This window comes from Eumetopias jubatus, unplaced genomic scaffold (genome assembly GCF_037043125.1).
Source record: "Eumetopias jubatus isolate StellerSeaLion01/CBP00866 unplaced genomic scaffold, mEumJub1_p1.0 scaffold_5, whole genome shotgun sequence".
NCBI classification, from domain to species: domain Eukaryota; kingdom Metazoa; phylum Chordata; class Mammalia; order Carnivora; family Otariidae; genus Eumetopias; species Eumetopias jubatus.
The window spans coordinates 76,416,034-76,441,570 of record NW_028274811.1 but is presented as its reverse complement, the minus strand read 5'-3'; the positions used below and the strand labels follow the sequence as shown (position 1 = coordinate 76,441,570).

General features: G+C 44.1%; 1 protein-coding gene across 1 annotated transcript; it reads right to left on the bottom strand.

Annotated features, from left to right (window-relative positions):
• Positions 1-232: 232 nt before the first annotated feature.
• RGMB (repulsive guidance molecule BMP co-receptor b) lies at positions 233-25,264 on the bottom strand. The gene is made up of 3 exons (XM_088023412.1): positions 24,716-25,264; positions 18,832-19,340; positions 233-3,607 (listed from the first exon to the last, which is right to left on the bottom strand). Exons 1-3 carry the CDS (start codon positions 24,861-24,863, stop codon positions 2,939-2,941), a joined length of 1,326 nt encoding a protein of 441 aa, XP_087879538.1. The 5' UTR covers positions 24,864-25,264; the 3' UTR covers positions 233-2,938.
• Positions 25,265-25,537: the final 273 nt, after the last annotated feature.

The following is a 25,537-nucleotide window of genomic DNA, read 5'->3' as shown; positions in this document are numbered from 1 at the left end:
GTGGACCAGTTTCACAGCCATTGACTTATTTGAAATTGCTTTAAACTTAAAAATGAAAAACTACAAGAAAGATGTAGTTTAGAAAATAAGTGAGTTTATGGGCAGGTTGTACAATGTGTTGTTAGTAATCGCCAAGAGTTTGGCACAAACACACCCTCGCTCCCTTTCTTCTGCTCCTGTCTTCTGCAGCTCTTCCAGCAGGCGTCACTATAATCACAGAACAGACATTCCACAGCATGGTATGTAACTTTATTTTTCTAGCATAATAATTTAAAGTATTTACACACCGCACACTCACTGTTTTACACAGATACTTATTCATATGCCTATGAACCACATCTAAAGGTTTCTTTGCAAAGACTCGACACACTGGGAATTTCCAAGCATAACAAAGAGAAGAAAAGGACAAAAAAAAAAAAATGTTCTGAGTCTTTTAAAGACAGCCATGTGGAGCATCTGTGAAAACCAGTGTTTTCCCCCAAGTTTTAAGCTCCCCCAGGAGACCTTTGAATAGTTACAGCCTATCCACATGTTGGTATAACCTGAATCTCTGTGGACTAAGGATTTAAAGAACCAAAATGTACAAGTACTATTTTCTCTAGAAGTCCTAGAAAAGAAACGGAAAAATAACCTGGTCCTTCTCTAGAGAAGCATCTGTATTTGTCAGTTATCTGTGGGGACTGTAAATGTGGTACAGGGACACTGATTGTAAAGGGACAATAGCCAAATACACTGGTACAAATACTAGTGCTACAGAACGCTTTTAAGTGGCTTTCCCAGCTCTATGATGCGGCCACACAGCCTAAGTGTCTTTCCCCAACTATTCCCTGAAAAGGACAAAGGTTCTATTAACCGTATACACTCTAAAGCCAGATACTGTAGAAATTTCTACTGCTTTTACTTCACTTTTATACTGTTTGCACAAGAATAGTGGTTATAAGTACTCTATTTTTCCTCCTTTGTTCTACTCAATTACATAACGAAGTTACTAGCTAACTCTAGCTTCTGAACATGGCACACGGTTCCATAGGTGAACAAAAACAGCCCCAGTTCAGAGACGATGGCAGGTAGGCTCCAGTCCAGTTTTTATAAAAAGTTAACCGGTTTAGGTTTCAATTCTCTGGTGTTACATCTTTATCAAGTAAGTGGCAGGATGCCTTTGTGATCTTCCCAGACTTGCCATGATGATTCTGTCACACACCAGAAAACGAGAGGAGGGTTGCCACCTGTAGACGAACCCACAGCTCCATCCTGTGATCGGATGATAGCTCAGTTCACTGAGAAATAGAATTTCACAAAACGAAATCCTTTTTTCCTGCCAGTCGGGGCCTCTGGCAGTAAGCCTAATCAATGGGACATGGCAAAAGGCAGAAATTACGGGGCCATCTAAAACTGAGCACAGTCTGGATCCAAATTGCTGTGGTATTTAAAGTTCATTGACTTTTCCTTGCACTTAGGTAAGGTACAAATTGTATCCTTTCTCCTTGGTACCAAACATTTACATAGATAGAAGAGAAATTTACCTACCCTAGAACTCACTTCCTCATGGTGCTTGCATTTTGTTGGTGGTGCTTTCCTTTTGCAAGGGGATGCAACAGTGAAAGGGACGAGGCAAGGAGAGACTTTAGAGGAATTTTACCAGTTACGTGAGCAACTGACAAAATAATACTACAGATGGTAAGAGGGAGAGTGTCTGATGAAAGAGAGAGACCGCCTGGGGAGCAACATTGCTTAGTGAGAACGTCTGGATTTACCAGCACCCAATTAGTCGCATAGTGGGTTGGGCCAGGAAAGCGTTCCTGTCATCTAACACCCTATTCATTCCATCATGCAACAGATACATCGGCGACTGTGAGGAAGACCGTGGTGTGGAGGGCAAGGAAGAGTGGCACACTTTGTGACGGGAGCTGGGCCTTGATATGAAGCAAGGATCCAACAAACCCTAATCTCTGGGTTCATAAGGTGAGATTAAGGAAGCTTTATGGGGGGGGGTAGAGACAGGGAACAGTGTGTTTCTGAGCGCCAGCAGCCAAGGACTGGAAGGCTAAGAATAAGAACTTGGGCTTGCACAATTAGAAGAGCAACGTGTGATAGTTTCAACAGGGACATGGGATGAGGGCAAGTCTGAGAGCTCCTCGGGTCTAGCCACACGCCTGGTATTTATCTGTGAAATTGCCACCTCTAGACCCTTCTGACCGATCAAAACAGCAGTTTTGTCTGCCTCAACCCCACATACGGTAAGTGCTCAGATAAAACGATCCTAGTTCATAAAGCTGTGGTAATATTCTCCCTGCCCTCTGACAAAGTGACAGCTGTGGAGGAGGAGGGTGAGGGTGCCTTCGAGATGCAGTTTCACAAGAGCCCAAGCACCTGTCGGGGGAGTTCGCGGTCCGTCCACCTCGAGTGAGGGCAGGAGGCGGCTAAGGACACCCCCTGCCTTACAGGAAGGATGCAGCTGCCCCCAGAAGGTGGCGAGTGAAAGCTGTGCCCCTGGGGTGGCAGATCAGTAGCCAGGGGCCGAGGCAGGATCGAGCGGCCAGGAACAGCTCCACACACCGTCCCTGGTCCTCGTCGAAGGGAGCGCTGCATCTGGTGTCTGGGTATATGTACTATACGTACTGACCAGGTACACACATAAATATTTAATATATAAAAAATAAAGTGCTTTCTAACAGGTCCCCAGGCAGGGACGTTATAAAATATTTCACAAAACGGCAAAACAAAAATCAATACAATCAAAGAACACTACATCCAACATCCACGAAGACAGTCGAACACAATATGTACACTCTGGTGGGGGCCCCCGGACACACACCCTGTCATATACATGGTATATACATATATATAGATATATATACTCTCTTACTCAATATATTATGACAATATATATTTTAAAATTCTGTTATAGACAAGAAATAAAAAAAACACAAGACGCCCCCTACAAAAACACAACGAGGATCAAGCATGGGAGTCCGAGAGCGACAGCCCCGGGGCCGCCTCCGTGGGGCACCCCCTGGCTGCCGCTGGGGAAAATGTGCCAGCGCTCGCGGCGCGGGTGCAGAGCCTCCACGTCCCCCAAGGCACTGTGCGCAGCGGCTGTGAAGTTGGCGTCCCCAGTGGTGAGCAGGTCGAAGACGCAGGACTGGAAATAGATGTCCTTCACGGGCATCCTCTCGTGGCACTGAGCACTGGCAGCCTCCAGGGTGTAGCCCGGCCAGGCTGGTGCCAGAGAGGTGTGAGGCGTGCTGGGCCCCAGGATGGCAGACACCTGGCCCTGCCCGTCATCGATGCGCTCGCTCAGGGGGCAGCCGTTGACACACAGCTGCAAGTCCTGGCTTTCCTCGTAGGACATTGCCAGGGCCTCGGGCATGCGGATGGCGAGCGTCAGATAGCGGCCCAGCTGCCGCACGAACACCGTGGTCCCGATGTAGCGGGCGTGCATCTCCACAGAGCGGCCACTCTCCCTCTCCACGATCAGCAGGCTCCTGGGGTCGCCAGCCCCGCCGCTGGTGCTGCCATCCACAAAGGCCGCCGGCAGGTCATCGGTCACAGCTTGGTACACTTTCTGCTCTGTACACTCCCGGTGAGCTTTGAAGATGATGGTTATCTGCGGGCAGGGACACACACAAATTTAAGCAGGCGGGCAGGGACACAGCCGGTGCTCCCCTCCAGTCTGGAGCCCAACGGCTGGAGACCATCACTAACCTCAGCCCACAGGCTTGGCCTCACCAATGAAAGGTGTCTCTGTTAAGGAAAAAGAAAAAGTCCTCTAGGTTTAGAATAAAAATTTGCTGCAAATCTAGGGAATGTACATCAAGAAAAATTCTCTTTCCTAAAACAGAACTATGTATGCTGTTGGGGTACAGGTAACTTTTACTGATAGTCTGGTGTCTTGTCTTCTTCCCTGGACAGACGAGTGGTGGTACAGCTCCAAGAGAAAAAGACTCCAAGTCATGTAGAAACGTTAGGGCGTAGTTAATAATATACCCATTGGAACTTTGATTTCTAAAAAGATTCTTCATCTACAAACATTCTGACAAACGCTGGGGAGCGAAGCAGAGTCGAGGAGGGGGCCATCCCTCCCACAGCCACCAATCACGTGCCTCAGCCAAGATTTCTCTAAGTCTCTTCATCAAATGTCTCACATGACTGGCTAATCCCTGTGACTGGGAAATCACTTGGCAAATACAGCTCCCAGGCACTGGCAGAGAATAAATACCCTCAACCTAGTTACAGCAAATGTTTTCCCCAAACAGCACCACGGCCCTTGAACTTCTCAAGTTTTTTTTTTTTTTTTTCCTCGAGCCAACTCTCAATTCTCCAAATTAAGCAGAAAAAACTGATACTACAGAAGCTTTCCTTGAGTCAACCCATTTTCCTTCCTTATTTAGAACAATTAGAAGACACTGAACCTTCCCCTCCGACATACTCCACACCCTCCGGTACGCGTGGTGCAAGGGAAGAGGGCTATGCGGACAGACGGGGCCTTCTGGGTCACACAAGGTGGGAAGAAAGACAACATTTTGAGATTGGGGTTACTGTCAGGAACTGAGGTGATGGCTTATTTTTCTTTCTTCTTAAAGAAAAAAAAAGTCTCAGTCAAGGAAGAAGGCAGGCAGGCCACTCTACAAACTTCCCTGGATAGAGGAAACCTCCTACCTCCTGCAAGGGAACGGATCCAAACAATAGACCCTTGTTACAAAGGCCAGAAAATGCTCTGCCTGTCCCCTCCCCACCCCTCTACAAGTCCTCACCACCACCCTCCAGCTTATGTCTGTAGTTTTTTTTCCTCAACCAGGCCACCATTTACTCACACTATTTAACTCCACATGTTCCCACTGGTGTTACTTGACTGGAATTTTCCAGCCATTTCATTTTACTTCAGCCAGTTATAAAGCTAGATCTGAACCAGCTGCACGGGAGCAACTGGTTTAGTTCATACCCGTTGTTTGCAGCTGCAACTAAAAGCCAGACAATGTACCATGAAAATGCTGGGTTTTCGCCCTTCCTAATTACCCTGACCCACAATTTCATTTCACTACCAGCCGTCTCGCATTTCAACACCTTCTTAACAACCCAAGGGAGGTGGACCAGAGATGACTGCAGGAAATTTGTTGTGCATCCAACCATAGGACCTTCCAGAGTGAATGGGATTTTGAGCGAGATATCTAATGGGACTATAAAATAGATTTATTTGGTGGCTCTAGAGACAGTTTGACACGTGTTTTTAGGGCAAGCTAGGATCCCTTGGAAGTGAAAAGATTAATTCAAGTAAATTCTGCACGTGAAAGACTTGAAAGCGAACACAGATGGCTCCAACAAGGGCGAATAAGACTTCTCATATAATCGTCCTCATTTTCAACTGGGGCATTCACACTCAAAGACTGTCTTTCTAGCCTAACAAACCTCAAATTTAAACTAAATTCACACTACTTGTAAGAATTAAGTACTTTTTTGTTCATCTTAGGAAAAACAAAGAGGAATTAGTTTTGTTGAGACAACAGATCCGATTCCAAACAAGTTCCCAAACGGAGCAAGGGTCAATATGAACACGAGTGGAATAGCTCCACGTGCCTTACCAAGCCTAGTGCTTTCACAAAGCACACCAATTCCAACTCAGGAGTCATTTCAAACACCTCATGCATTACTGTCCTCTGTTAGGCCTGTACCACTAACACTAACTAACTCCCATCCCTCTAGAAGATCGAATAGCACTCAAAGCTTGAGTTCTGCACCAGGATCTTCACCGACCCAAGATCCCAGGTTACTTAACAGATTTTTGTCCAGTTTTCTAGGAGTCATTTTCTCTATGAGACAGTGAAGCTGGTGTTTCTTTTTGTCTCTCTTCTGGGTGAAAATTCTCACGCAGAGCAAGTAAATGTACACAATTAGCCCTTGCATCAAAATACTGAGGGTGAGGATGAATCGATCTCAAACCACAGAGAGGGGTTTCCTGAGTGGTCCTCTGTAGTTTTGAGTATGTAGTGAAGAGGTATCTAGGGATACAATGTAGGTAGAGAAAACACTAGGCAACAGTTGTACCTGACTTAACATTCTGTAATGTTAATTTCATTCCTCATACAATTACAACTCAAGCTCTTAAAAAAAGGCATTCAGCCTCAGCCAGATAGGGCCAGAAATTCATTTTCAGAAAAACAAAATTTGTTCATTATTAAGTCTTAAAAAAATCAAAACTTAAAATTTTTGGCAATTCTAAATATTTTCTCTTTATGCTGATAGCAAAGGAGGATATTCAAAACTGTATTTTAATGCTTTCAAACTGATAATTTAAAAACACCAGCCATGCTGTTTACTTTCCCCTTCCATGAACTGATCCATATGCTGTAATAACTCAATTTGGCACATCTATTCTATGCCACACCATTTATTATTGATGGATGCCATTTCTGTGCATTTAAAACATCAATGCCTTTTGTTAAACCTTTCCCACCAAGTCCCTCTCAACCCCTACCTCAGACAAACTACTCTAGTTCTCCTCATTCATTTTTAATGTTTCACTCCCTGAGATCTTTACCACCCACAAGGTCTATTAGGAAGACAGAGCAGCTACAAATCAATCTTTCCACATGTGAAAGAAGGATTTAAAGTTCACTGTGAAAAATAAAAGTTTAGACGCACCTGCCTCTCCTTTCCACCATGCAAAGAAAATGCATTAAAAAAGAAAATGAGGTAGCCAAGGAAGGAAAACCAAGGCACTGCTTTGCCAAGAGACAGATGCAGCTTCCCTAGGGCTCGACAGCTTTGCAAAGTGCTGGGCATAGGTTTTTCAAACAGCAGAATTCCCCGAAGGCTGTACGCTTAACTACTTGTGCTTCTTGTATTTTGGAAGAAACAATTATCAGGGTTCAGTCAGACTATTTGGCGCTGCATGTGCAGGACCTCCCCAGGGTCGATAGGAACCTGAGGATTCACCAGAATCCTCAAATTCCAGATCAAGGGACTCTTAGCTCTTGGATTAAAATGGGCCAACAAAAGCAAGCTGAAATAGTCACAGAAATTAGGTTGGAACAGAGAGAAACACAATTTTGATAGTACCTGGTTAAAATTCTGCTTGTGGTAAAGGAAGCTAAAATGAATTCTATTTCATATAATTAGGTGACATGTCTACTGCATCAGATCCTCTGGTGTGCTAGTAGGGTGCAGTTATAGGTTGGAAAAAAATAAGCACCTCTGGGAGGCTGAGAGAATACTGCTCATAGCCCCTTTTAGGTCAGTGGCATCCAGCCTCTACAGTAAGTCCCCAAGTGTGAGCAAAATCAACCACTCCAGTAAGGCTACATGCTTCAAAGGAAAAAAATTCACATGCTCTATCGCTAGGTCTAGAACATCTCGTCTTTACTTCTGATGGTCAATTTTCTCTCATATCAGGAATAAAATAAAGATGTCTACTTTTGCCACAGCAATCAGACAAGAAAAAGGAATCATTCCAAATTGGTAATGAATAGGTACAACTGTCACTATTTGCAGATGACACTGATACGACTTCACCAAAAACCCTATTAGAATAAATCAGTAAAGTTACAGGACACAAAATTAATATACAGAGATCTGTTGCCTTTTTATACACTAAGAAGCTATTAAAGAGTAATTAAGAAAACTATCCCATTTATAATAGCACCAAAATGAATAAAATACCTAGGAATACATTTAACCGACTAGGTGACACACCTCTACTCTGAAAACTATAAAACAATGATGAAAGAAATTTAAGACACAAATAAATAAATAGATGTACAAATACTGAAGATATACCACGCTCATGGCCTGGAAGAATACTGTTAAACTGTCCACACTACCCAAAGCAATCTACAAATTAAACGTAATCTCCATCAAAATACCAACAGCATTTTTCACGGAACTACAACAAATAATCCTGAAGTTTGTATGAAATCACCAAAGACCCTGGATAGCTAAAGCAATCTTAAGAAGAACAAAGCTGAAGGCATCACAATCCCTAATTTCAAGCTATAGTACAAAGGTGAAGTAATCAAAACAGTACAGTACTGGTACAAAAACAGACACACAGATAAATAGAACAGAATAGACAGCCCGGAAACTCACTCATGCTTATATGGTCCATTAATCTATGACAAAAAGAGAACAAGAACATACAGTGGAGAAAAGAGTCTCTCCAATAAATGGTGTTGGGAAAAGTAGACCACTTTCTTACACAATATAAAATCAAAATGGATTAAAGACCTAAATGTGAGACTGGAAACCATAAAACTCTTAGAAGAAAACGTAGGCAAGGATCTCTTGAATATTGGACTTAACATTTTTCTCCATATGTCTCCTCAGGCAAGGAAAACAAAAGCAAAAATAAACTACTGGGCCTACATCAAACTAAAAAGGTTTTGCATAGTGAAGGAAACCAACAAACAAAAAGGCAATCTACTGAATGGGAGAAGATATTTGCAAATGATGTACCTGGTAATAGAATTATTTTCAAAATATATAAAAGACACCAAAATAAATCCAGTTTAAAAATGGGCAGAGGAAAGTTTTTAAAAATACAGATTCAAAGGGGGTACATGCACCCCGATGTTTACAGCAGCATATCAACAACAGCCAAACTATGGAAATAGCCCAAGTGTCCATCGACCAATGAATGGATAAAGACGATGTGCTATGTATGTATACATCGGATTATTACTAGGCCAACAAAAAGAATGAAATCTTGCCATCTGCAGCAATGTGGATGGAGCTGGAATGTGTTACGCTAAGCAAAATAAGTCAGTCAGAGGAAGACAAATATCCTATGATTTCACTCATACGTGGAATTTAAGAAAAATAGATGAATGTTTGGGAAGGGAGAGAAAAGAGAAGGGGGAGGCAAACCCTAAGAGACTCTTAACAACAGAATGAGGGTTGAGGGAGGGATGGTGGGTGGGGGATGGGTTAAATGGGTGATGGGTATTAAGGGCACTTGTGATGAGCACTGGGTATTATATGTAAGTGATGAATCACTGAATTCTACTCCTTAAACCAATATTACACTCTATGTTAACTAACTAGAATTTAAATAAGAATTTGGAAGAAAAAAAAATGGACAGAGGACCTGAATAGGCATTTTTCCAGAGAAGACCTACAGATGGCCAACAGACACGTGAAAAGAAGTTCAATATCACTAATCATCTGGTAAATGCAAATGAAACCACAATGAGAGATTACCTCACACCAGTCAGAATGGCTAGTACCAAAAAGACAAGAAATAACAAGTACTGGTGAGGATGTGGAGAAAAGGAAACCCTGGTGCACTGTTGGTGGGAATGTGAACTGGTGCAGCCACTTTCTAGAGCCGCTGTGGAAAACAGCATAGAAGTTCCTCAAAAAATTAAAAATAGAAATAGCAAACCACCCAGTAATTCCAGTGCCGAGTCTTTACCCAAAGAAAATAAAAATTAATTTGAAGAGATACATGCATCCTGATGTTTATTGCAGCATTATTTACAATCAACAAAATATGGAAGCAACCTGTCTATTGGAAGTAGAATGGATAAAGATGTGCGCATGCGCACACACGCGCGCACGCACACACGGTGTTGCCATTTGCAAGAACATGGAGGGATGTAGGTGTTGGACTAAGGAAGTCAGAGAAAGAGATACCATATGATTTCACTTGTATGTGGAATCTAAACAAACGAACTCAAAATACAGAGACCAAACTGGGGGTTGGGGGATGGGGGCCGGGGGGTGGGAGGATGGAGGAAAGGGATAAAGGGGATTGAGAGGTACAAACTTCCAGTTATAAAGTAACTCCTGGAGATGAAAAGTACAACAGAGGGGATATAGACAGGAAGGCTGTAATAACACTGTACAGTTACAGACTGTCTAACTGTGGTGAGCATTTTATAATGTATGGAATTGTTGAATCACTATGTTGTACACCTGAAACTAATGTAACATTGAAAGAGGATACCTGAATTGAAAAACAAAACAAAACAAAAACATACTTATATATACAGTATTTAGGGCAAAGGTTGCGATGGTTACTAACTGAAATGTAATTTTACAATTATGACATAACCTATACATCAAGTATTCACCTACAGGAAGGCTGAACTTCAGACCTAGAAAAGTGTATTTTGTTAGATGCTAACAGATAGTACATGTGTTAAAGGGGAGGGCAGCAGATGAAAAATCTTATCCTAGACTCCTCTTAGGCTGGAATGAGCCCTTAAGGGCCTGATACCTCCAAAAGAGGTCTCAAAGTAGGTTTCTCTACCCTCAGAATCTCTGCACAGAGCTCTGTTCTAGGAGCACTTCCAGGATTCCAGAGAAATGGAATGGATCAGCCTTATTTAGTCTTCAGTGTTGCCCCAGGTAATACATGCAGGAACAAGGGCTGCCTTGGCTGCTGGAGGGCTTCTTGGCAACAGACAGAGAAAGAAGAAACCAAAGCAGAGGCGAAGGACACCCACGGCTGAGGCTCCTAGGGTGGTCCAGAGCAGAAGCATGAAGCTCACTGGCTAGAAAGAAAATGCAAGAGTGAAAAGGAAGCAGGCCCAGGGACGATACATGAAAGAGGCACAAAAATGTCAACTTCCAAAGAGTAATTTCTGTAGACAGAAGACAAGAAAGGCTGGAAGTATAAATAGGCTCTGAGACAGTGAAACTTGCCAGCTTCCTTGTACAGACCAGAGCCATGCTGCGCTGGGCATGCGGAGGAAAGGCCTTGAGTCCTCGAGTCTTAGCCACTCAGAGGACTCAACATGGAACATGTCTGTTTGCTGTGTTCAGACTTCACATTGTAAGGAGGCCGGCACGTGTAGGGACTCATGATGCTTCTAGATGGGAAGTTGGGTATGTGTGGACAGTATTACAGGCCTCAGCTGCCACTGTGCTTCTGACCAGAGGCCAGAAGTATTTTGAAAGGTGAGAACCAGGGCTGGAGGCAGTAACTCTAGGGGCCAGAATCTGCCCTAGCAGGTCTTGCCTTCAGGGATCCCCTGGGGGAGGGGGCAGTGCCACAGATCCCGAGGCCCTAGGAGCAGGACCTCTGGTAAACAGCTCTAGGCCTTGGTTCAGCATAGCTGTTGCCCGAAGCAATGGGGATTAGGAAATCACAGCCTTCGATCACTTTAAATCACCTCTCAAAACTGAAAAAAGTAAAAGGGCTTGAGGGTCTTTACAGTACACTCACACCCTACCACTTCTAGGTTCAATTTCAAGTTCCCAGGGCTATTAAAAAAAAAAAAAAAGCCCATTCAGGAAAGAGGAGGTTAGAGGCAATAACCCTCTATTTTAAGCCAGTTAACTGAAATGCTACAAAACAATATCCTCGGTCTTCATCTGCCTGAGGCAGCGAGAGAGGAAGACAGCAAGAGCACACAAGCACAGAGGGCGACACAGGGACGCACTCTCACACGCCTTTCGGTGTAGACGTTAAACACGGACCCCCTATATTTCAGGAGCCAATGCAGAGCAGAGGAGAATTGAGTGTTTAAATGCCGTCCTATCAATCTATCCACGGTACACAGACTGTGTTCTAACACTCAAACAACCCCACCAGAATTAGCCAAACATTCTTTTGGCTTCCACTCCTAAAATAACCAGCTAACTTGGACACAAAGAACTCCTCTCGCCACAGACCCAGTTTCGCCGAAAGCTCTTTGTACAAGCAACAGTGCCGTGTTTTCACAGTTCAAGTCTGCACCTTAGATGTGTGTTGCTATTCTTGTTAGTTATCACTTACAAGTTGAGCAGTTTAAAAAGTCCTTCCGTTACCCCACCCACGAGAACACAAAATTCAAAACAGTGGAAGAGCAAGTTCTACTGCAGTGCGAACAAATCCGACAGAATGGGGAAGGTAGATTGCGCATTGTTCACTACTGTAGGTCACTTTTTACGGGCCACATGCTGCGCTGGCAAAACTGTCTGGTTAGCATTAATTGAAGCCAACAGAAATGTACCAACCATCCAATGTTTCCTTCTCGCCCCTTCCTCTCAAAATGTTGACTCAAAGAAAATATAGCAGGGCAGAGAGAGACACTGGGAAATGTGACAGTAAAAGAAGTCGAAACGCTCAGCTGTGTATCAGACTGGGCCTGTGCCGCTGGTTTCAACCATGCAGGAGAGCATGGTTGAAACCAGCAGAGCATGCAGAGCATGACTCTGTTTTAAAGAGGCCCACCGGCAGGCAGGCGCAGCGATGGAAACTTGCCTGGCTTGGGCAGGAGATGGGTTATTTTCATTTACAAATGCGGGATATTCTGAAAGTCTCCTCCTCCTCCTAAACCACAGCTGGGACAGAGGGAGTGGCACAGTGAAGGACGATTCAAAATACAGAACTTAGTAGATACACAGATATAAACTGTACATAATTTTAGATGGTTTCTACTAACATCTTTAAGTCTCTTCATTCTAGAGAATGAAGATGGTAAAAGACTCATTACCCAGGGTATTTAAATGCACATGGACAACATGATGATGTAGCCTGTACAGAAAAGTACAGTATAGCAGCGTCTGGGTGGTTCCGCTGGTTAAGCATCTGCCTGAGGCTCGGCTCAGGTCATGGTCCCAGGGTCCTGGGATCCAGCTCCACGTTGGGCTCCTTGCTCAGTAGGGGGTGTGCTCTCTGCCCCCCAGCACCCTGCTCATGCACGCATGCTCACTGCCCCCTCAAATAAATAAATAAAATCTTAAAAAAAAAAAAAGTACATCATAAACAATAACCAAGGTAGGCCCATTTATCTTACAAAATGATCTTTCATGCTTCGGGATATACCATATAGCTAATAATTTCTCCTCCATTTTCTGCCCCCCCCCCCCATACTTGGAAATCCTTTTACCTCCACAGAAAATTTGCTGAACCTGTATGAAACAAAGTTAGGTAGTTCCTGAGCCTAAAACCTTATACCCAATACAAACAGGAGCTATGCAGGAAATGGAAAAGGTTAAAATAAGAACATTACCACCTGGATTTGGAGCTGACTTCTCTTCTAAAAACTTTTCTTTACTGTTTCAATATTGTTTCTACAATAAGTAAATTCAGGGAGGAGAAGGTCATTGATGACATGCTTTCATGCGTTTTAAAAATGAGACAGGACCCAGAAAAATGAATTTAAGAATTGGAGACTCTGACAGTCAAATTCTAGAAAGCTTTTGGTATTAAAGACCAACAACCTTTTAAAAGTGGCAGTCAGGTTCTAGACCCTGCTGGAAATAAGGAAATCTAGGTGTAAGCAAGGGTTCTAGACCCTATGGGAATAAGGAAATCCAGGTGTAAGTGAGGGGCCACTTTGACTGTGGTAGGTGGAAAGGGACACCATGCCAAATCCCAGGAGTAAAAACACTGACCTGTGACAGCGACCAGGGGGAGAGATATGCCCTGGGTACATCAGCCCCTCTCTCTGGCCCCTTCTTGACACCTGTGACAACAATGATCTGTGACAGGGACCAGGGGGAGAGATATGCCCTGGGTACATCAGCCCCTCTCTCTGGCCCCTTCTTGATACCTGTGACAACTTGCTAAGTAGAAACACCCAAACCAGCTTACAAATGTTCTAGAAACACCTAGAATCAGCCTACCAATGTTCTAGAAAGAAACCTCGAATGGCTAGTTTTACACACAAGCCCCACAATGCTCCACCGATTGCTGCAGGTTTGTTATGTGCTTAGATTGAGACGGAGACTGAAATCACCTCTGCATCTCCCTCACCGTCCCCCCACCCCGAAAGGAGGCCATGTGATGTGCAGCAGTGCTGTGTTAATCATACGTTTTTATCAGAGAAATGATTACACTGAAGAGGAAGCTACAACTGCAAACTTCCTCCCCATCTGTTCCACAATATGCCTCAATCAGTCTTTTTTTTGGTAACCATTTTTGCAAAAAATGAGGACCAAGACAAGGAGCTATTATAAAGAGATGGCAAGAATATCCTGCATTAACAGGTAATCCCAAAAAAGAAAGAGCAATTTTAGCCTTTAAAAGTTAGTTACAATATATCTGCCAGAAAGTTTGTGATCTCTGGAAGGAAAGGGCTCTATATTCTTAAAGAAAATGTCACTGTCCCCTCCGTAACAATGCAACATGCAAGAACAGTGTCCATATATCCAAAATACAATCCTGCCGTCAAAGTACGAGGCATCTTCTTTAGTCGATAAAAATAAGAATGATCACCATTGTGTAGCTCAGACGATGTCCATAAAGATACTAAAAACATAATGGGGGACAAAAACTTGGCCACAAAGAAAATGCACGAGGCCTGGAGTCCAAAGAGGATGGTTTCTCCAACCTTGATCCACAGACTGCTTAAAATGACAGTGGAAAGCCTTTGAAATGCAGGCACGTCAGGCTTTGCTTTTGTCACCAACGGAGAAAGGGTCCAGAACACTGGTTTACCTGCCCATATACTGTATGGACTAACAGCTACATGCAAAGGGGCATCAGAAGAGAGGAGAGTGCCCAAGTCAGGCTCTAGGACCCCACAAGGGAGTACGATGTATCACGAGGAAACACCTTGGGTTACACAGTTTGAAGGAGACAGAAAGCAAGAATGAACCAAACAATCTAAAGTCTTCCTACATCTCTAGTTTCATCAACCAGCCCAAGTTTTCAGGCATTTCCCAGAAAGTAGCTGGAATCTGGATTTTAGGGATAATTATGGAGTTCAAAAAATAGTTAACTGCCGGGCCTGCCCTCTTCCCATGCTTTGGAGAGGCGCTGGTGCTCCTGCCCATGGCATTACCAGGAGCTGGAAGCCCAGAGCCGTAGCAGGGGCGTGCAAGGCACGTCAGAGCGCTCACCCACCTGGCCTGCAGTCACCTGGCTTGGGCAAGACAAACAACACCCCTCTTTCCCAAACGCAAACCCTTTAAGGTAAACCACCTTTTCTCACTGAAGGAGGAAGCATGGAAAATTCTGTAGCCTACCTCTAAAGGAACCTGCTGTCAACCCCCATCTCCCCTCCTACTCCTAATTTGGTTTTCCTGAGACTGAAGGAGAGGATGACAAAGCTGGAGTGATGCAAAAGGACACGAGTCCGTTAAAACAGAGAGAAAACTAAACCAAAGGTAGCCAAAGTACTTGTAAAAAAATAAGTTTAAAAAGTATTCCCATTGTTTAGGTGTACAATAAATGCATTTCTGAAATTTTTTGGAAAGGAATCACTTTAAATACGTATCCGAGAGACTGGCAATCTTAATACAGGCTGCTAGGAATATATCTGTAAAGAATCTTCCCAGAAAATTCACTCCAAAATCACTTTCTGTAATCATGGCATATAAGTCCACTTAAACAGAAATACACAGATACACAGAGTGAAGTTAAGAGGAGATGAAGGGGCTGGCAAACAGAATGTGCAGGAGGTGGTACAGAAGACAATGATCTGCACGGGTGATCTAGCCTATTTACCTGAGGCCCAAGGGAGCTAGGCACACATGTCCTCTTTGGAACCTAAATAGTTTCCTCCTCCCCCCAAAACAAAACCTGCCTCTCTTTCCTATTTAGCCAACTCTGCCAGTTCTAAGCTTGTCCCTCTCATCTCTCTTCTCTAGGCCCTGCAGGCCTGAAGCCGCCGCTCACAACCAAAGGTGGGGAAGATGGCCCAGAGCTGGTGTGGATCTTAGCCGAGACATGGAGGTGTGCCAGAAAGCCCCGCAGCCCCTGGGGTGGAAATAAAAAGCTAGCCCTGGCCTCCCCTTTAGGAATACACCTACCTGGCGAAGTAGCAACCGCACAAGACTCCTCTGGAGAGAGGAAGCCAAACAGGCCCCTGGGGGGCCTAACAGCACGAGTGGCCTTGAGGAAGCACACCTGGATGCCCTGTGACCAACTGGAAAACCACACCAAGTTCCCCAGGGAAGGGGGGACAGAAAGCAGATGGGCGGGAGCTAAGGCCACATTGCTGAGTGCTGCAGGTCTAGCTGCCCTGAACTCACTGCTTGCTATGTGGACAAAGGAAAAGGCTTAGCTAAGAAATGGCCCCTTGAATACAGAGGACTTCACTTTCTTTCATTCCGTTTAGATTCCCCCCCCCCTTTTGTCTTTTTGTGGTGAGAGAAAGGTACTCAGGGGCACCTAGGGATCACAAAGAGGACCTTGAAGATGGCTTGCTCAAGAACCCACGTTCCCAGGACTGAGGAACTGTCTTAAGGACCTCACTGGGCCTAACAACCGGGACCAGTGATTTAGTTCAGTGCTAAAGGTAGTGAAATGAATGAGTGCTTACAGACAATTTTAGCAGCACAGTTGGCCAACCTCTACCATAGCACCGGTCAGCTTTTCAATCTAGTGACACTGAGCACATGGGTCATTAAAAATGCTTGACCCCAAGGATGATATGGTATCTGCCGAGTGCAGTGCTAAGTTACCAAGTAGCTGGCCTATGTATGTGTTTGAGGGCTCAGTCAAGCAGAGGCTCATACAAAAAAAAAACCTTCTGAAAGATTTTTTTAAAAAGTATTGCAGTAGACATAAAAAAAAAAAATCAGATCTTTTGGGAACTTATTTCATATGTACTTTTGCCTCAGAGCATTTTTATCACCGTCATTTTTTCATTGCTTAGAATTTTTAAAAGGTTTCATTTTGGCCCTGGGTAGGTAAAAGGAAATTACGCTACAAAATTTTAGGCCTTTAGTTGTGTTTCACCGGCATAGGTCATACCAGCACTGAGATAGGTCTTCAGCAGTAACCTTCCAGATGCTTTTGGGACCTTTGCAGAGAGTTGCAGAAACAAAAACAAAAACAAAAACAAAAAAACCAAAAAAAAAACAAAAGGACAAAAACCTCACAACTACCAGAGGTCCTGAAGCCACAGAGTCATCTGCTCCTGAACAGCGTGGTCACCAGGTGTGGGAACTACTTTCCAAAAGTGCACTTCAAGACGAGTATTCTCACTGTCTGCTGGAATTTAAGTCAGAGGACAACTTGCCTCCCACATCCGTTTTGCAAAGGTGAAACTTTTGATCCTTATCTAACCTGCAGGGGAGGGGGGAAACAAAGCTGTACTTCTCACTCATTTGCTAAAAACAAAGAACGATGATAGACCTGATCACAACTGAAATGGACTGACCTAAAGTACTTCAGTGTCAATTGTTCCATTCATATAATATCGATACTTAAAAGGTAACTGGATGTCCCCAAATAATTCCACCATGATCAGTAAAAAGTACAGAATTTTGAAAGGCTGATTAACAAGAAGTGACACATGACTAGATGGGAGGCATGGAAAATTAAATTTAGGGCTTGTGAAAAGAACCAATACTTTCCCATGCACAAAGCACCTGCTAATCTCCAAAGTACTGCTGACGGTCATCCAAGCCCTCAGTTATCTACACCGTCAATTACGACTTTCTCCATTCCCAGTGGAACTGCCTTCTTGAATTTTCAGTCTCACATTTTCCTGAAGACTATTCCCAGGTTTTATGCCCTAGGACGCTGCAGCAATGATGGATTTTTGGCCATGGTTTGTCTTGTAACTTCATGATTGGGTAACTTTCTACCATAACTTACAGCCAACACATATTTTAATATACAAATAGGAAAAATTATTTAAATACTTATAAAAACCAGAGGAGGGAAGGCTTGAGATGTAGGATTTGGAAAGGCAAGCCTGGGGTTTTATTGGGAGTTGAAGTGTAAACATTTTTGAGTTCCCCTAAGATGTCTGGACTAATGTAATAGACTTCTTTGTTCAGAGCAATGACTTCTAATCTTAGATTTGTGACACCCCCGGGTGTCTCCAGATATCTCCGGAGGTGCTGTAAAATTACCTCCTCAAAATGCCAAGTAAAATAATTTAAATTCGCTTAAAAAATAGGCCACACATGTTTGGAGGCAAGGGAGGGTGTCTTGGAATCAAAAGAACAGTCATAAATATTACACAAGCTTGATCCTTTTCAATTACATTTTAGTCTACAGCAACTGATGAATAAAGGAAATGGAGCAAGATGACAGTCTGTGTGATTTTTGTGATTAGGGGAGACTGGGAAGGAGCTAGTTACTTGGGACAGTCTTTTTTCTGACCTCTACATTTACTTACTGATGCCTGAATTAGCACTCACTGGCAAATGGGAACCTCGTTCCTAGCCCTTCACCTACTTGCACTGACATTGGTGCCTCAAAGTTGGTTTAAATGCTATTAAGTATGTGTTTCTTTAAAACAAACAAACAAACAAGAAAACAGACAGGGGCAGCTAGGCAGGGTAAGCTGAAGTTAATTTTGTCAGTTTTCCGCTCAGCGTCTTCATTCAGTTGTTATCCTCAGATTACATACATCACTGCTCTACAATATCCAATTCTAAAATTGCTTAGTCACAACAAGGTTAAGAACGAAAACACAATTGTGGGTTTGCAACTAGGAAGCTGGCTTATGGCCATTATATTTTACTACAGTTTCCAAATTTCCAATAAATTATGTTTCCTGATGGGCTATTGCCCCAGGTTTCAGAACTTTCTTTACTCTGAACACTCGAGTTATCCGAAAAATCGGAATATCGATTTAGAAATCAGTGACAAGAGTCACCCTCAAAAAAGACATCACAGATAAAAAAAAAATACATAAGTATACATTTTTCCATTAAACAGGCCTGTCTTTTCATAAAAACCTCAGCTTGTGTTTTTAATTTTCATATCACTGCTTAAACTTAGACCCACATTTTACATAAGCCCTAGGATTCCAGTGAGAAATTCTTTACTAAATAATTTTCGTTTACTCCTCCATTCACCCTGTTAATTGCTTGTCAAGAACAAGAAAAAGTTCCTTTTAAACTAGGTCTTTTGTATCATACTTCAAAAATCGTCTGAAGAAAAAAAACTGTCTGAAGAATCAAAACAGTTCTAAGTCAGAAGGAAAAAAGTATACTTGCCTTATTTGTAGCGGTAGCACTGGATCCAGGGACCACAGGCACATTCGTCACTTGAACTGAAAGATAATTATTATCTATGAGTGGCCAGGCTCCTTCCACTTTGCACGTCTGAAAGTGATCCTTGAAAGTTCTAAGGTGAGGATCTCCGAACAAGCCACAGAAAAGGTAACTAGGAGGGTTCAGATCCCCTCCCCTGTGTTCTCTGGCTCCTGCGTGGCTGTGATAGTTACAAGGGTCATGGGTCACTTCAGGGTTGGTAGAAGATGTGGGTCCATCCTTAGAACAGTTCCTCTGGCTCATGAGGTCACTGATACCCAGCACAGCAGAATGGTACACCAGGTTACCACGGCAGGCTTTTGAAGTCCGCTGGGTGCAGCCAGCATAGGCGCGCAGAGCCTTGCAAAACTCCGAGTCAAAACCGTCAACGGCAGAGTTCAGGTGTGAAGTCAGAGACACAAAGTCCGTGGTACATTTCTGGATTCGACACTGGGCTGGCTGTTGGCAGTCACCTATGAGAAAGAAGATAAGACCCAACATTTCTGAATGCTTCATAACTGCCTGAGGTACCATGAGAAAATGACATTTTCCTTTGGGAACTGTTTGTTCGATTTCATATCCTCCTATTTTAAGAAGGCCTTCAGAAATAGGATTGCATTGTGCTTCTGTGTCTCTCACAAATTAAGCCACTGGGAGAAAAACTGCACGCAATTAGTTACCTTAAAACTTGAAATCAAGAGCTGCTGTGAGTGCACATGAGTCTAGCCCAGTATTCTTATGTTAAAATTACAAGGGAATGGCTAAATGGAGTATCTTATCAACTTTGCTATTGTTTACATTCTAAGAAAGATTCCTTTGCTCCAACTCCAAGGCCAAGCCAAAGATGTGAACTTTGTTTTGATTTTGAAAAGGGCATTAAGTCATTTGCTTTGGAAAGCAGGGGGTCTAAGCAGAAAACCACGATTAAGGTTCCACACCTTAGGTAGGGACTCCTAAATTACAGCATGATTAGTTAAAACACCTTTACGTGATTCTAGTACAGCTAAAGGATAATAAGAAAAAATCCAGGTACTAAGTTATTCTGCATTTCTCTAGGGGTGTTTATTAACAAACTGTATATAAACTGACAATCTCCTGGATGCTACAAAATGTAACTGTTCTCTTAAAAAAATAAAGTGACTCATTTATTTGATCAAGCTGTGTCATTACTTCTCCCTTAATATCCATCACCACTGGATCCCAGATCCCAAACAGCCCATCAGGAAAGGTACAATGAATCAAAAAAGGACAACCAAATTGAAATCATGCTACACGGACAGATGATTCCACCGACTGTTTTATCAGAAAGAGAACCAGGGAACTACAACACACAGAATTCTTGAGTATATACAAATGACTTTTTTCCTTAAGTCGACAGTTCAGATACACCTAATGATTTAAGCAAAGCTAAAATGAATAATAAAAATAATAAACTACTACCGCCCCACTTTTTAAAGTCAATTTTCAAATGATGTTTTGTCACTAGCTTCTCATATAAAAAAATTAAGGGGTGCCTGGGTGGCTCAGTTGGTTGAGCACCCAACTCTTGATTTGGGCTCAGGTCACGATCTCATCATTTTGGGATTGAGCCCCGTGCTGGGCTCAGTGTGGAGTCTGCTAGTCCCTCTTCCTCTGCTCCTCCTGCACACACACCCCCCCCCCGCCAGCCCCCGCGTGTGCACACTCTCTCTCAAATACAAAAATAAAATCTTTTTTTTTTTTAAATTAGAAACCTCTCAAAGCATAAAAAAGATGCAAGAATGGCCAATACTAGGTCAGTTGTGTGCACCAATCAGTTTTATATTCTGGTCCATAAAGTGGGAATGCTGGAATTACTGAAAAGGAAAATACTTTTCCTAATCATCCACCTCAAGTTTTATAGAAACTTACTTTAACACGTACTTTGTGTTATTTAAACATTCTTTTTAGGTCTCTACACTGGAGAAAGTTTCAATACTTTCAAGTCTTAAGATTCCTCAGCTGAGAAATGAGGAGGTTGTTTTTGTGATCTTTTCCAGGCATAAAAGATTTTATCATTCCTATTCTAGGTGAGGGGAAAAAATAATCAGAGTATTATTAAATATATAATTATTTTAAGATGTGGACATAGACTTCAAAATAATATCAAGATTTAGGACTCCATCTGAAGAAGACTTAAAACTAACCCTAATATCACTTTAGGAAAATACTTTAATCTTTTCAGTATTAAAGTGCTTTTAAACCTTAATGGAATAACCCGTAATCTCTGTTTCTGGCTTGAGTTCAGCAGAAAAGACTGGGGGATGACCACCTCTCAAGCCACCTCCCCCACTATTTTTACATTTCAAAGACCAAGAAGAGAAAAATGTAGTCTAGATTGGGTACTCTAACCTGGGGGGAGGAATACACACACACACACACACACACACACACACACACACACACACACACACACACTCTCTCTCTCTCTCTCTCTCTCTCTCTTCTCTCTCTAACTTTTTGGGGCTATGGACTTACAGCTATCATTAAATCACACTTAAAAAAAATAATCACAAAAACACTTCATGTGTTTGGCCTATCTCATGTTGGCTCATTCTAGAGTTGACAAAAGCAGCTCCTATGTTTACAGAACTCCTCTCTCCAAAGTAGATCAAGTCATTTTCAGCTGTTTGACTCAAAAAACCAAAAGCCAACCAACAACCTCAAAGGCATTAAAGCCATTTTACAGATGGGAAAAATCAAGACAAAAGGCTATTAAAGGCCTTGTGGCTGGATTATAAATAGCTAGAACGAAGCCCAGGATAAAGTGCCTTTCTTCAAATCTCCTTTTCCTTCCTCAGGTCACATCTCTAAATTCCTGATTCTCACAACAATAGCTGATAGCTTAAAAGAAGACTTAACTATTGTATCAATTATTTTTTTCTTTTTAAATGAAATTCACAGCAAGCAGAAAGCAAGGAAATGAAAACTGGACCAAGATCAGTCAGTAATGAACAGCTCCTACACTACAAATAAATGACAGCACAAGAACTTTCCGCTAAACCTGCAATGCCTATTTGTTCTTTTTATGGTCTATAAAATCTATCCGAGCATACATTTACTTATAATTATTTTAAATAGTCATAAAATATCCAAAGTAAGAAAAGCATGAGATGCAGATGAAACTAACTGTTCAGAAGAGAATCAGAATATAGATTCCCACCTCCTTTTTCCTTCCCTGCCCCCCCCCCCCTTTTCCTAGCAGGCAGGTGCTGATTCTTTTGATAAATGTCACATCAAAAAGAACTCCTTGGGTTCTTTTGTGTGGGATGAGGTTTCTAACAGCCTTTTCAAAGACAGATGATGGGAAAAGAGGATGGCTAACTAGAGAGTGCATCTGGGTCAGCAGTTTCAGCCCCATCACAGGCTCCTGTATAATGACTAATTTGCAGCATACAGAATACACCCAGAAATATCCAGGCTTCATGAATTTGTAATGACAGTGCACACTTTGCCTGTTACAGGCGGTAAAGTAAGCTTCCTGTCAAGATACCAAGACAATGTAGAGCAGAAACAATCTCAAGGATGTAGCCAACAAAGCCATGAAGAGTATGAGTAAGCAAGTAACTCCCATGTTGCATCTCCATTCAGGAATTGTAGAGGTTTGCTTGGGGCGGGGGGGGGGGGGGGGTATGAAAGGACTTTTTTATTTCCTAGGGCAGAAAACAAAATCTGCAGTTACAGTTGTCTCCATTTTTCAAGTCAGATGATCTACGACTGGTGTGATAGTGTTTTCATGCCAGTTAATGAAAGTGCTAAAGGATCTGTGGGTCTACAGCCTTCGTTAATGATTCAAAGACCTCACCATTCAAGACCATTTCCTTGATGCCAGGACTGCACGTGTGAATTTGCAGCACAATCACCAGTTTATAATAAAAGAAATAAGATATGCTGAGGCTGAATTAAGTGAAATGCAGGGCCATATGGGGTGCTGAGGCAAATTATATTGATCCAGGCATAAAACATATGGTAGCCCATCTGCAAAGAGCACTACGCTAGGCTCTCTGAAGAGAAACAATCCTTGCATTTCATTGCAACACTCATCAAAGAAATCTTTCAAAAGGAGCCCGTTTTTTTCTGTAACCAAATTAATCATTCCACCCCAACAAGTTGTTCACAGATATCACTCACCATGGAAACTCTAGGTAGAATCCAATGGTGACTTTAGTGAAGACACAGGAAGATATGGAGAAGAGTTTCACATCCCAAGGTCTTGAAATAAGGCACCTTACATTAAACATTAAAACAACTTTTTCATAACTGGCCAGAAAAGAAATCTTCAAGGACCACATTCCAATCTTGCCTTAGTACCCTCTGACAACGAAGGGAAACAATATCCAAGTCGTCATGAGGTACACACAGTCCTACCTAATACTTCAATTTCCATTTCAAGAAACATAACACTTTGACATCATGAAGACCAATTCTTCACACAAAACACTCCTGAATATATCTTTTGACACATCATTAAAAATTTCCATGTGACCATAAGCAGGTTGCCATTACTTCCTAAGATTCTAAGGTCATTTAAAGCCTTCATCACTGTAAAACTTAATGTTACACCCTATGTTTCCCCAAGTGAGTGTTAAAACGCAGCTGTTCCATCACAAAGCAAAGTTACGAAAAGTAAATTAAGTCTCCTCAAATGCCACATTTTCCCCCCATTACTTAAAAACCTCCCAGATTTTTAGCAAGGCTGGTATGACTTAATAAATAAATACCACTCCACGCAGGAGGGTGGCATTACAGTTCAGGATTCTCCGCATCAGAGAGCGCTGAGACTGCTGTCATAAAATACAGGACAAAAAAAGGTCTCTAAGAAAAATTTACCTAATGCTCTAGTTGTTCTCAAATAAGAGTTTCTCTTTCAATCTGGCATTAAATAAATTCTTTAGACAAACTCCTAGACGTGGTATTTATTAGACCATCCTAGATAGTCCCCCCTCCCCGCGCTTTGAGATGCAACTGACATAGATCATTGTGTTAATGCAACTTATTTCACAAGAAAAATAAGTATCACCTGCTAGAAGCTCATTTGCAGGCCGACTTTTGCTAAGAACAGATAACTCACTCCTGCTTCCATAGAGGAAGCGACGGCCTCCAGAAAGCCTCGTGAGATCTGTCAACCCCTCCTGGAACCCGAAAACACGCGGCGAGCCACAAAGCACCGGTTTCTCCAAAGAGGGTGACAAGCTGAATTAAAAGCAGCTTTCGCTAATACGAAAGAAATCTCTGTTTAAAGACGTTTAAGTTACTTCGAGATTAACCCCCAGGTTTTCAAATTCCGGTGAAAATCTTTACCTCTGAGGCGATTTCTTCTCCTCATCGCCACCCCCAACCCCCAGAGAAGCAGCACAAGGCTCCTTGTCTGCCCTCGAAGGGGGCGGCGGCGGCGGAAACCTGATCCCAGCCTGACTTTCAGTAAACACCAATGCAGTGAGCAATAAAGCACCCGGAACATTTGTCTCGGGGGCGCAGCCCCCGTCGCCCCCGCCCTCTAAATCTTTGATAAGCGGCTGCTGGGAAGGAGATTTATCAACGGTCCCAGCCGAAGGCGGGGAAACTGGAGTGCTGGAGGGGGGGGAAGGGACAGAGAGGGAGGGGAAGAGGCCTCTCCACTGCGCCCTGGGCGCGCCGCGCGACTTGCGGGTGTGTTCCTGCCGCTGCGCCGCGAGCCCGGCAAAGGTGCAGGTCTGGAGCCCGTGAGGCCTCTCCTGTCTCACCACGCCACGCCGCCCTGCTGCCCCAGCGTGTGCTTTCGGGACCGGGGGTGTTTGGGAACAAAGCACTCGGCCCTAGGGCTGGCTCCCCTCGCGCGCGCGCCTCATACCTGCGTGGAGCAGCCCGAGGCTGAGCAGCAGCAGCAGCAGCAACGCCAGGGGCGGCGGGCAGAGTTGGGGGCGGCGGCGCTGCTCAGCCCCGGCGGCAGCAGCGGAGGCGGCGGCAGCGGCGCAGGAAGGTGCTGCTCTCAAGCCCATGCCCGTCCATGCAGGTCTCGTGAGCTCCGGCGAGGGCGGCGGCGCGGGCGCCGTGTCGGGCTCGTGGCTGTAGCTGCGGCATGGACCGTGGGACGCACCTCGCTTCCTCTTCTTCCTCCTTCAGGCACGCGTCGGATACGGGCCGCCGCCACCGCCGCAGCGAAAAGCGCGCCGCGGGCGGAGCGAAGCGGCGGCGGCGGCGGCGGCAACGGGGCGCAGCGGCATCGCGGCGGCCGGAGGCGGCGGGCGGGGCAGAGGGGGCGGGAGAAAAGACACAAAGACGGTGAGCTTAGTGCCGAGCCCGGCCCCAAAAGCGCGGGCGCCCCGGTCCCGGCCAGCGTGGGCTCAGCGGGCGTGGACCCACTGGAGGCGCGCCCAGGCAAAGCAGGCAGCAGCCGGCAGCCCGGATATCTCTGTGCGGCGGCCCCGCGGTCAATCAATCTCAGCCCCGCACTGCCGCTCCGCCCTCCCTGCGTGCGCCAATCCACGTCGTCCCCACCCCCGTCCGAGCCCCTCCCTCCCACTCCATTGGCCGTAAACGCGGGTCCTCTGGGCCCAGCCCGCCACTCGCAGGCCCAAAGTGCCCGCCCCCCACACCTCCTCCCGCCCTCAGCTTGCTCATTGTAATTCGAGTTCCGCGTCCGCCGGCTGTGAGTCCTGTCCGCCGTGCCCGG